This window comes from Propithecus coquereli, unplaced genomic scaffold (genome assembly GCF_000956105.1).
Source record: "Propithecus coquereli isolate 6110/MARCELLA unplaced genomic scaffold, Pcoq_1.0 Scaffold242, whole genome shotgun sequence".
Taxonomy (NCBI): Eukaryota; Metazoa; Chordata; class Mammalia; order Primates; family Indriidae; genus Propithecus; species Propithecus coquereli.
In genome coordinates, this window is record NW_012147975.1 from 1,745,676 (window position 1) to 1,758,504 (window position 12,829).

Consider the following 12,829-nt stretch of genomic DNA (forward strand, 5'->3'; position numbering starts at 1 on the left):
ACTGTCAAGAATTAGACCTTAGGAATTACACAAGTGACGAGAACTATAAAATTGAGTAAATACTAAAATATTCTTTTACCTTAAAGCCTAATAATCTTTTTCAGAAAGTTTCTTAGTATAGCTTTGGGTTTTGAATAGCAAGATTTAAGTCAAATATTTCATCTTAACTTTAAATCAAGTTAAGTATACTAGATTAATAGGTACTCTGAACCCACCCACCAGGTTATACATACTCTCACTCAATCATGTAAAGAATTGAATTCTTTATTTGTGATAACCATAAACGTAGCTATTCTATATTTCTATCCAGGAAGGCAATTTTCTCCTATTATCAGTTTTGTTTTTTTATAAACAACAACTTGAATTCTATTGCATGAAAGGGCTACAAATATACATGTTAACCAAGCAGAATACACAATATTTTGCTTTACAACTTGCACCTAAGATACCAGTACACATAGCTGGCTCATTAGTTGTCATAGCAATTTGGGGCTATTGCCCAAGCTATGCATAGCAGTTTACATTTTCAAATCTCATGTAAAAAGGGCGATTCTGATATGGACTGATAACTACATTCCTGTGAAGCCCATCTCAGTTACAAGTAAATGTGTAACTTCCAAGTCTGCACAGATTTCTGATGGCAAAACTTCTAAACTGATGCAATTGTCCTAAATAAGTTTTTAAACAAATTGTTTTACAACTATATTGCCATTCCGCCAGTAGATGGTGCTACAAAGGTTGGGAGAAGGATTTCCATGAGGACAACAGTTCAGCAGATATGGGGGGGAAAACGCTTAAACCTGCTCTGAAAATACAAAAATGCATTTAGTTTAAGGGTAAAATGTAACCCTATTATTTGTAACCATTCATTACAGACAAACCAATAGGAGGGATGAAACTAGGCCATCTCAAAAATTTTAAACAGTTTATATGAATGAAAACACATGCTTAACACAAACTATTTATAACTACACAGTACATACTCAGAAGTAAATTGTCATAGAAAACGACCAACCATGTCAAGATGATAAGCAAATCGCTTAGTACAAGAGATGGATGCACAGAAACTTAAAGATTTTAAAAAGCCACATCCACCACTTCCAAAGTTTTGCCTGTAAGGGATTAAATTCAAAATGTCACTAGCAGAGCAACAGGGGGGGAAAAAACCCCACAGGACCTCTTAAAAGTTTCTCTAAGTACACAACAAGAATTTAGAATTAACACGAAAAATCTTAAACTAACATCCCTTAAAACGGTTCGGAATGGATCCTAGAAAAAAAATGTTAGACATGTACGGTCAAACACAATGATTTATTAAAAATAAAACGTAAAAATGATTTTTGTACATATGCTTCCAAATTTCAGGCATGGGATCCAAGTAGATTTCGTAGAAAACGCTGTAGCCAGGTATCAAGTCCTTACAACAAAGTAAACTACCCCCCCACCCCGCCCCAACCCCCGCCCAGGTTTTGCTACAGAATCAGCAAGTTCACTCCCTCCCCCCAAAAAACACAAATTAAAACAAGACATTTTGCTAGTATAAAAACGACCAAGGTCCAAGTAATAATAAAAAAATAGAGTCCATCAATGACTGTAACACAAAAATGTGTATGTGGGGCCGAGTCCAACTTCAAAGGGAGACAAGAGAGGTGGCAGGCAAATAGGGGAACATCCCCAAGGGTAAGTAGCCTTAGAAGCGGCTCCCCCAAGGGCAAAATAGGAAAGGCGGTGGGGGAGAAGGGATTCAGGAGTTGACCCCACTTGGGTTGTTGAAAAGAGCTACCCCCATAGCCACTCCCAGACATTTTCAATTTTTTTTTTAGAAGGAGCTGCCTCCATAGCCACCCCCACCGCCATAGCCGCCTCTGTAAGGTCCACTGTTACTGCGACCACCCCAGCTGCTGCCTCCTCCACCGCCGCCGCCACCGCTCTTCATGGGCCCATAGGAGGACTGGTGCTGGCTGTAGCTACCGAAGCCGCCGAAGCCGTTACCGTAGTCGCTTCCCCCGTAGGACGAACCGCCGCCTCCGTAGGCATTGTAGCCGCCGCCACCGCCGCCGCCGTAACCACCGTAGCTGTTGTAACCGCCGCCGCCGCCCTTGGACAGGCCGTTCTGGTCTCGGCCGCCGCCGCGACCCCGGCCGCCCCGGCCGCCCCGCGACGACCGGGAGCCGCCTCCACCCCCACCGGAGTGGATATCTTCCTTGGGGACGGCCTTCTTCACCTCCACGCGATGGCCCTGGATCGGATGGAACTTGACCACCGCGGCCTTGTCCGCCGCGTCGTGATTCTGAAAATACACGAAGCCGAAACCGCGCTTCTTGCCGGACTGCTTGTCGGCAATAATCTCGGCCTTTTCCACGGTGCCGAACTGCGAGAAGTGCTCGATCAGGTCGCCCTCGGCCACGTCTCCCTTAAGGCCCCCGACAAAGAGCTTCTTAACCTTGGCGTGGGCACCGGGCCGCGCCGAATCCTCCCGGGACACCGCCCGCTTCAGCTCCACCGTGTTGCCGTCCACGGCATGGGGCGAGGCGGCCATGGCGGCGTCGGCTTCCTCCACATTGGAGTAGGTCACGAAGCCGAAGCAACGGGAGCGCTTGGTCTGGGGGTTCACCACCACCACGCAGTCCGTCAGAGTCCCAAAGGCCTCAAAGTGGCCGCGCAGGCCCGACTCACTCGTCTGCACATTGAGACCTCCGATGAACAGCTTACACAACTGGGAATTCTCCATCTCCACAGGCCGGGCCTTCCCCCCGCCCTGCGAGCTCCGAGGTTTCGCCGTCGCCGTTAACGTTGGCTAAGGCCTCTTCACAGCTTGGGCCCAGCCGTTGCTGGAGCCGCCACCGCCGGTCACCGACGGGGAAGGGAAGAAGGGAAGGGGAGGGAAGGAAGGAAAAGAGGAAGGGGGAGGGAAGGGGAGAGGTGCTGGCTAAAGGGCGAGCCGAGGAGACTGGAAGACAACCAAGGCCACCGCTACCGCCGCCGCCACCTCCGCTCCCCTATCTAGGCACCACACAAAGAGGCCGCTGAACGCGCGCGCACCCTCCCCGAAACGTGCGTCACCACCGACGTACGGCAGCCCAGGGCTGCCCGCCAATCCCCGCCTCGCTCTCCTTAGTCCCGCCTACCGCGCCGCAGCGCCGCTCTCGCTCACGGACTCCCCGCCCTCCGCGGTCTATTCAAGCCCTTGTCCTGTGCTGTTCTCGCCTCCCCTTCTACTGCCCCATCTTCACTCCCGGGAGCCCCACTGTGTCCTGACAAGGGACCCTGCCTGCCCTCCGCGCACCTCCGCGACTCATTTCTTCCCAGCACCGCGGCTGTTCTCAGTGATTCTCCCCCTCCCCTTCCCTCATCCCCTCGCCCAACTCCGCAGTGGCGTTCGCGCCAGCCCCTTGAGAGACATGTCAGTTCAGCCAATCACCGCGATCCCTTCGCACCCACTTCCGTTTTCGGCAGCCTCTGGACGGGCGCGCTCCTCGGTGCGCGCTTGCTCGGGTGCCCTCAGTGTGCCGAGCCTGCCTGCCACCCTTACGCCTCCTCCCGCCCAGGCCTGGACGGGGGAGGGAACTTGGGGGCGGGGGGGGACGCGCTGGGGGCCGTTCCCAACGGATGCGGCCTGGGGTGTCACGCGCGGGCTTTTTGAATATTTGACTGTTGGGGTTGGGGGGCCTGGATCTACCCGCCGCGTCTCGGCTAGTCAGCTACACCTGGCGTCCCCGCCCCTCCTCCTGTCCGCACAAAAATGGAGGGCAGAGGCCTGGTCCAGGAAAGCGGTTATTTACCGTTTACAGTGGGCCCGACATGCGATTAAACCAAAACTTTGACACGTGGCCCTGCGCAAAAGCGAGCTCGAGGCGCTGTGAAGACAACAGGGCGCCAAAAGAGCTTCAGACTTTACGACCCAGAGGAGGCGCGACATCCCCACCACCCTCCCCTGCCATCCATGAAGCCCTCCCGCCAGGCCCTTCTCGGTTCCCCTTTGCACACACCAGAAGACATTTTCTTTTTCTGTTTTTTTTTTTTTTTTTTTTGAGACAGAGTCTCGCTTTGTTGCCCTGGCTAGAGTGAGTGCCCTGGAGTCAGCCTAGCTCACAGCAACCTCAAACTCCTGGGCTCAAGCGATCCTCCTGCCTCAGCCTCCCGAGTAGCTGGGACTACAGGCATGCGCCACCATGCCCGGCTAATTTTTTTTTCTCTATATATATTGTCCAGATCATTTCTTTCTATTTTTTAGTAGAGACGGGGGTCTCGCTCTTGCTCAGGCTGGTCTCCAACTCCTGACCTGAGCGATCCACCCACCTTGGCCTCCCAGAGTGCTAGGATTACAGGCCTGAGCCACCGTGCCCAGCCCAGAACACATTTTCTTTTACCTCAGTGAATGTTTTGTGTGTAATGTATGTCATCTATGTGTTGCTTCCTTTCAACTAAAACGTTAGCATTTTAAAGGCGTTTTATATCAGACCAAGGGAGTTAAACAAATTGTATGTAAAGATCATGTATGTACATTGTATGTAAAGATCATGCACCCCTCATAACTGTCTTAAGTACCCTCACCCAGGTAAGAATACAAAAAAGTTATAATGGCTTCCATTTATTGAACCTGTGTGTGTCAAGCGAGCTATATGGGGTGGAACATAGTTAATATGAGGCATCACATGGCCAAAAGCCTCCAAAACCATGTAGTAAATAAGAAGTTAGGAGTAATTCCTCACCGTATCCTGGAATATTCAGGAATGATTTGGGAAAGAGGTGGAAGCTGCCCTGAACCTCAGAGTCAAAGGCTAGATAAGATTTCTCAAGGGAGTTTATCTGAGCAAAATCCAGTGGAAACATAAGCTTCAAGGGGCGTCCAGTTTGAGTGGAGCAGGAGGTTTTGGATAGAAAATAGTTAAGAGGTAAGATAGGTTGAGGGTCTTTGATACTATGAACTATCTTCAATCTTAGATTGAGTAGTTTGAATATTATAACAAGGAGTATTACAACAAAGGCACATAAATGGGCTTAAGGTTTGTTAACAAAAAAAATTAACGAGGTTTATACTTTGGAAAAAGGGGAGTTTTATTTCTCATGAAGGGTAGCAACCTGTTGGGTGGCTATTCCAACAGGTTGAGAAACCAAGCCCTAGCCAGAAGCCAGGAACACAGGCAGTTAACAGGTGTGAGGTCAAATTAGAGTCTGGTCTACCACTTACCCTGCAACCATCCAGTTGTATGACTTTGGGCAAGTTATTTAACCTTTTTTGAAGTTTAACCAGTTTCATTATCTCAAAATGAGAATAAAAAAACACCTTCCTGTTGTGGTAAAAATTAAATGAGATTCTGCATGTAAAATTCCAGCACCATGCCTGGCCCATACTAAGTGCTTAATTTTTCCAACTATATGGAACCTATAATCAGGTGCTGGGAATTTGGCAGTAAACAATAGAAAAAAATCTCTGCCCTCATGAAGCTTACATTCTAGTGGGGAGAAGCAGACAATAAACAAATAATAATGGTATATGGCATGTCAGTGATGAGTGCCACTGAAAAAACTGAAAGAGGGAAGGACAGTAGGAAGCTATTAACATTATTACAAAAAAATTCAAATATGTCAGGATTTGCTAACTGACTTACCATAAATAAAGGGGGAAATAAAAAGCATCACAGTGTTTGAAACCTGAAAACCTAAAATTTCAGCATAACAGAACCAAAAAATCCAAGAAAAGGAACTGCTGGAAGGGGTGTAGGGGAGATGATGAACATAATTGTGTTTAAGGTGCTGGTGGGATACTAATAGAGCAGTGTTTTCTGGGATTCATAAGACTATAGCTCAAATCAGAGTAATATATTTTAGAGACATACAAATAAATGTTAAAACAGAAAAGATGAATTCCTGAAGGAATAGAGAAAAGACTATAACTTATTTTTCTACCTAAATTGTAAATTTCTAAAGTAACAGTTTTCTCCTACATTGTTTTACAATAATATTCCACACCACCTAAATGGGAATTTAGGGGTTTAATTTCTATTGACTAGGAATGCTTCACAGAGGCAAATGTCTGGTATAAGCATTACATATAGAAGGGGCTGGGGATGATAAGAGACAACACAAGCACTCTAGCCCAAGTGACAAAGTGAGACTCCATCTCAAAAAAAAAAGCCAAACTAGTTATTTTATCATTTCATTTAATTCATTCATGAGCTAGGTGCTGTGAATGAATAAAAGTCTCCAGCTTCCAGGAGCTCAACAGTCTTGGAAGAAAGACTACTACAATGTGTATTATACTTGTCATTAAGTATGTATGATACACATGACAAGGAGTATGAAAGAAGTTGCAAATATAGTGTGTTAAGATAGCAGTAGGTAGAATCCCAGAGTGCAGTAAATTTTTCTAATAGAAGCTGACTTCAGACATAGGTATAATAGGCCCACAGGAAGGTAATGCCATTTCAGGTAATAGGCAACAGTGTGTGTACCTGCTGTGTTTGGATTCACACAAGTAAACTGTCAAAGATGTGATGGTACATTAGTTTCCTACTCCTGCTATAACAAATTACCACAAATTTAGTGGCTTAGAAAACACAAATGTATTATCTTACAGTTCTGTAGATCAGAAGTCAGAAGGGTAGGGTCTCACTATGCTAATCGAGGTATGGCAGGGCTGTGTTCCTTTCTGGAGACTCTAGGGGAGAATCTAATTCCTTGCCTTTTCCAGCTTCTAGAGGCTGTCTATATTCCTTGACTTGTGGCCCCCCTTCCATCTTCAAAGCCAGCAATAAGACAGTTGAGTCTCACAATGGATAACTCTGACACTGACTCTTCTGTCTTCCAGTCGAGGTGCAATGGATTTAATATTTATGTCTCCTCCCTACCAAGTTCATATGTTGAAATCCTAATCCCAATGTGATGGTATTTAGAGGTGGGGCTTTTGGGAAATAATTAGGTCATAAGGTTGGAGCCCTTGTGAATGGGATTAGTAGCCTTATAAGAAGAGGCCGGAGAGCTAGCTAGCTCTCCTTCCGTTACGTGAGGATACAATGAATGAAAAGTCGGCAGACTGCAACCAGCAAGAGGGCCCTCACCAGAACCTAACCATGCTCGCATTCTGATCTTAGATTTCCAGCCTCCAGAACTGTGAGAAATAAATTTTTGTATTTTATAAGCTACCCAGTCTATGGTATTTTGTTATAACTACCCAAACTAAGATACCAGGATAATCCCTTTATTTTAAAGCCAGCAGATTAGCTACCTTAATTCCATCTGCAACCTTAATTCCCCCTTGTCATGTAACATAACATAGTCACAGATCCCAAGGATTAAGATGTGGACATCTTTGGGAGACCATTATTCTGTCTACCTCAGGTGGGAACAAGAGAAAATGAGGCTGGAAAGGTAAATAGGGACTGGATCGAGAAGAATTACATAAGTCTTGCTAAGAATTTTGGCCTTTAATTCTATAAGTAACATGGTGCCATTAAAGAATTTTAAGGAGAAGGATAATAGAGATTGCATTTAGAAAGCTGCCCTGTGGACAATATGGAGAAGTGATTAGAGTGGGGTCTGACTTGAGAAAGAGCCCATTTAGGATTTGTGTACAGTTCATAATACTACTGGTGAGCATCTCAAGGGCCAGAGTAAGGCAAAGGCAGTAAGGATTGGTGGGAAGGATGAATTATTTGAGAGAGATTTAGGAATAGAAATTTACTTTATATGGGATGAACCGACTTTGGTGGATAAAGTTTCATATTTTGTGATAAGGTAGGTCACGGTTTCATTCACCAAAATGGGGGAGCGGAAGAGGAGCCAGGCCAAACAGATTTTTTGTTTTATGGTGGTGGTGGTGGTTATTTTTGTTGTTGTTGGGAAGGTAGTATAAGAAAGGGGAGAGTGGAGATATGATCTACCCCTTGTACCTCTTAATAGAATCTATGATTTTTAGCTGGGTACTTTGCTGCCAAGTACAAAGACAACTTTTCCCAGCCTTTCTTGCAGCTGGGTGTGGTCATGTGACTATGTTATAGTCAATGAAATTAAGCAAAAGTATTGGGTGGCAGCTTCTAGGAAACACTCTCAAAAGATAACTGGTACATACCCTTTGCCTTCTTATTTGCTACTACTTGTACATTGCTGATTAGAATATGGGTTGGACGGCTGGTGCTCCAACAACTATCTTGGATCTAGAAGCTGACAATTATGCCTTACAGATGAAAACTGGAACTAAACACAAGGTGGAGACTGGATCCCAGAACACCAAGGAGCTGCGTCTATCTTATTTAAACCTCCAATCCTAAATGATAGGAGAGAATTTTAAGATCTCTACTTTTGTCTTGCAAATGTCCACTGAAACTGTTATTCAATCTCTTGTGCTAAGTATCATACATTATCTTAATCTTATGAGGTGTATTTTATCATTATGCCAATCTTACAGTTGAAGAAACTAAGGCTTTAAGACCTTAAGTTGCCCAAGGTCTACCATCTACTTGCTACCCTGCCTTGCATCACACAAAAAAGGTTTGTATCCAACATCTCAAGCAGAAGAAATGCAATGGACTAGAAGTGATAATAGATTCATGGTTATATCTCTGAATCCCTTTCCTTCTCAACTTCAAAATTAAACATTCTTTAAGAATTCAAGGAAGATATTGTCATTTTTACATCATTAATATACCTGATTAACTTCACCCAAGCATAGATTGTACCAGTTGCAAGATGGCCACTTGCAGAAAGAGAGCACCTATTGTTTAACCTAAATTTGAATCTTCATAAGTGAAGATTCCTCTAGTGAAGGAATCACAAAAGAGAATCAAAAGATGAAGGTTCAAAAGGTAGGGTCAGAAGGAGGAGGGAGAAGGTGAGCCCCACCCTCAAGAGAATAAAATCTAACGGTAGAAGCCTTAGGACATTTATTTATTTATTTATTTTTACCTTATAAACAACAAATTTATTTCTCACTTTTATTTCTTGGACTGAAAAGATCAAGGTGCTAGTAGATTTAGTGTCTGGTGAAGGTCCATTTCCTGGTTAATGGCTGGTGCCTTCTAACTGTGTCTTCACATGGTAGAAGGGCAGGACTTTTATTTAATCTCAAAATGATTCAGGAACTACAACTGGAAGGATTTCATAGGTACAAATTAAAATACTGCAGACTAAATACATGCAAATATGGCAATGTATATATAATTATGGACTCTAGGAAGAAGGTATATGGGTATTCATTGTATTTACCTTTTAACTTTTATATGTTTGAAAATCTTTGTAACAAATAAATGCATTATGTAGCATTATCTAGAAAAACAGAAAATATGCTGTAATGGTCAGTGATTCTATCAAGATGATAGATTTATAGATGATTGTTATTTTCTTCTTTACACTCAGATGTATTTTCTACAATGGACATATATTATTTTTATTATCAACAATTAAAGCCATATTCTATTGAGCGCTAAAAAATTTATCCCATCACATATATATTAAAAGGTGTCCTTTTCACTAAATTGTTTGAAAGTAGATAAGACAGAGGCCACCTTTTCCATCCCTCTTCACATTTCTGAGGTAAGGCACAGTTTAGTGCAATTCGTGATTGAACTCTGAGGTCAGGAAGCATCTTTGGGAAGTTTCTAGACAAATCGTTACCTTTACTAGTTAGGTCGCATCCTCACTAATGTGCTTTTTTTTTTTTTTTTTTTGAGACAGAGTCTCACTCTTTTGCCCAGGCTAGAGTGAGTGCCATGGCGTCAGCCTAGCTCACAGCAACCTCAAACTCCTGGGCTCAAGCGAGCCTCCTGCCACAGCCTCCCGAGTAGCTGGGACTACAGGCATGCACCACCATGCCCGGCTAATTTTTTCTATATATTTTTAGTTGTCCAATTAACTTCTTTCTATTTTTAGTAGAGATGGGGTCTCGCTCTTGCTCAGGCTGGTTTCGAACTCCTGAGCTCAAACAATCCGCCCCCCTCAGCCTCCCAGAGTGCTAGGATTACAGGCGTGAGCCACCGCGCCCAGCCACTAATGTGCTTTTGCTTGTCAGTTTTAGGACCAAAGAAGTGCATTATCATGTGACCTGTATATCAGTGAATGGCACCAGCATCCAGCTGAGGGGACAACTACCGCACCACCAATTCTACTTGCCAGACAGACATGTTGAACTGCTTGCAATTCTCCTGAAAGACATTCTTGCTGAGCTCCAGGCCTTTGCATGTGTGGCTCCCTTTGTCCAAAATAATAATTTACAGCCTTTTAAAAATCATGGTGCATACAGAAAATAATCTTTGCACAATTCACAGGACTCAACTGGAAATAATTTGGGGTTAATCTGTATGGGCCTTGCTGAAAGAAAATTCAGTAGGGAAGGTATTCAATAAGATATCAAAACATTTTAATAGGAAACATTAGCTTGCCCATTTAAACATAACTTTTTTTCTTTTTAGAATAATTCCAAATTTACAAGACAGTTGCAACAATAATAGTGCAAATAACATTACTCCTGAAACAGTTAAGAGTAAATCACCAATATGATGCCCCAGTGCCCACTGCTAAAACTTTAGTGTGTAATTGCTACAAACAAGGACGTTCGCCTACATAATCATAATATAACCATCACGGTCAGGAAATTAACATTGATCCATCACTATCAACTAATCCACAAGCCTCATCCAAGTTTTGACAATTGTCCCAATGATGTGAAAGGATCTAGTCTAGGATCACATATTGTATTTAGTTGTCATATCTCTTTAGTCTCCTTGACTTTGTTGAACTTGACTTTTTTGCACATTATAGACTTCAAGGACAGTTATTTTGTATAATGTACCTCAATTTGGATTTGTCTGATATTTTCTCATCATTAGACTAAGCTTATATATTTTTGGCAGGAATTTCACAGAAGTGACACTGCATCTTATCAGGTAGTACATAATTTATATTTGTCCCATTACTGGTGGTATTAACTTTGATCACTCAATTCAGGTAATGTCTGCCAGATTTCTCCACTCTAAATATAGAGTTGCTTTTTTAACCCCTTTGGAACTACTGAGTATTTTGTGTGGAGTTATTCAGAGACTACATAATATCTCTTTCCTCGTCAAACTTTCATCCACTAGTTTTTACTATTCATTGATGATTCTTGGCTGAATCATTACTACAATCATTTATAAATGGTGATTTTCCTACTCAATCATTACTTCTACATTTGTGAGTTCTCTTATCCACAATTATTTATCCATTTATTTATATCAGTATGGACTCATGAAGTCCTATTTTTATTCTGTGGGTTGTAATCTGCTATTATTTGTTTTGATGCACAAAGTATCCCAGATTTAGCCACTGGGAACTCATTCAAGCTGACCTCTGTGTTCATTTGACATGTCCCCATGATTGTCTGAGCACTTTTTTACTTTTTGGCTTAACAAGATATTTTGGACTTTCCCTGCCCTACCCTAGAATCAGCTATTCGTCCAAGGAATTTGGTTCTTTTTAGTAGAGCGTGGTACTTAGAAATCCAGATATGGACACTAGAAGTGTTCATTGCTGTTGGGATGTTGCTGCTCCCAGACAGAGCTAGGGAATATATGTATGTATACATACACATGATACACTATATGTATATATATGTTAAGGTATGCAATTCATGCATTTACATCCATATTTATTTCTACATCTATCTCTCTAACCATGAGTTCACACCAGTACCTCAATTCTAATCCAATACCACAAATTTTATTCCAGTTTTTTTTTCCTTTTCCATATTTATAACCCTCTTCTCTGAAAGTAAAAAAACCTGCCTCACATTTTCCTCAATATATTTACCTATTGGCTTAATCCTGCCAATGTATAATCAATTTCCTTCCCTGCTACCACCCCCTCCTTGGGGGTGTCCTCCTTGCCCTGCTCAGACTCTGATACACTGTGCTGGCCCAACCCCACTGCCACAGGCCCCTCCCATGTAGATGCCTTCCCTCACCCTGCTGGGCCTCGGTGCCTGGAGCCAGGCTACCACTGTCCCTCTGCAGAGAGTCCCTCCCCACCCTAGTCAAGCTCTGACACATGGCGCCAAGCCAGCAAGCACCCTCCTCACCCTACTTAGGCTCCAATATTTATCACTAACAACCCCACACCCAAACCTACATGCCCTCCTTACCTCACCCTACTCAACAGCCTATGCCAGGCTGCCATTGTCACCACCTTCCTGTGCAGAAAACCTCCTCACCTCTCTCAGGCTCTAACAACCACATGGGCTGCTACCATCTTCCCCCTCACACACTCCCTTCTCACACCACATGGGTTCTGATTCCCCAGGCCAGGCTGCCACCACCACCACCTCTCACCCCAGTGCAGACATCAACCTTGCTGAGCCCTACATAATGGTTTTTTAGATTGAATTATTTAGGAAGAAGGGAAGGAGAGGGCAGGGGAGGGGCTATATGCAACTCCTGATCAAGACTTTCTAATGATAGTCTCTTCTATTTTTTATAGTCATCATCCACAAGAAACTTTATTCATGAAAAGGTAGATGAAAATGTAAAACAGTTTTTATAGCCATTCTAAAATAACCCACAATTGAAATTTTATTTAAAGAATCTAATACCTCTACCTTTTCTTTTATTGGCAAATGAAAGCATTCCAGGCAGAAGGAACAGCTAGAGTAAAGGTCCAAGAATGAGAGAAGTCCGGAGGGCTGCAGATTACTGGCAGAGGAGAGGAGTGGTGGGAAATGAGGGCAAAGAGGTAAGCGAGGGCCAGATCATGTAGGGGCTTGTAGGCCAGGGAAACAAATTGAGATTTTGAGAGCAATAGAAACCACTGGAGGGTTTTAAACAAGGAAGCAACGTGATGTGATGTCTTAAAAGTTAAAAGA

General features: G+C 43.3%; 1 protein-coding gene across 1 annotated transcript; it reads right to left on the reverse strand.

Moving 5' to 3' along the window:
- Positions 1–248: 248 nt before the first annotated feature.
- On the reverse strand, positions 249–3,051 carry HNRNPA0 (heterogeneous nuclear ribonucleoprotein A0). Its single transcript, XM_012646395.1, has one exon. It carries the CDS (start codon positions 2,729–2,731, stop codon positions 1,820–1,822), a length of 912 nt encoding a protein of 303 aa, XP_012501849.1. The 5' UTR covers positions 2,732–3,051; the 3' UTR covers positions 249–1,819.
- Positions 3,052–12,829: the final 9,778 nt, after the last annotated feature.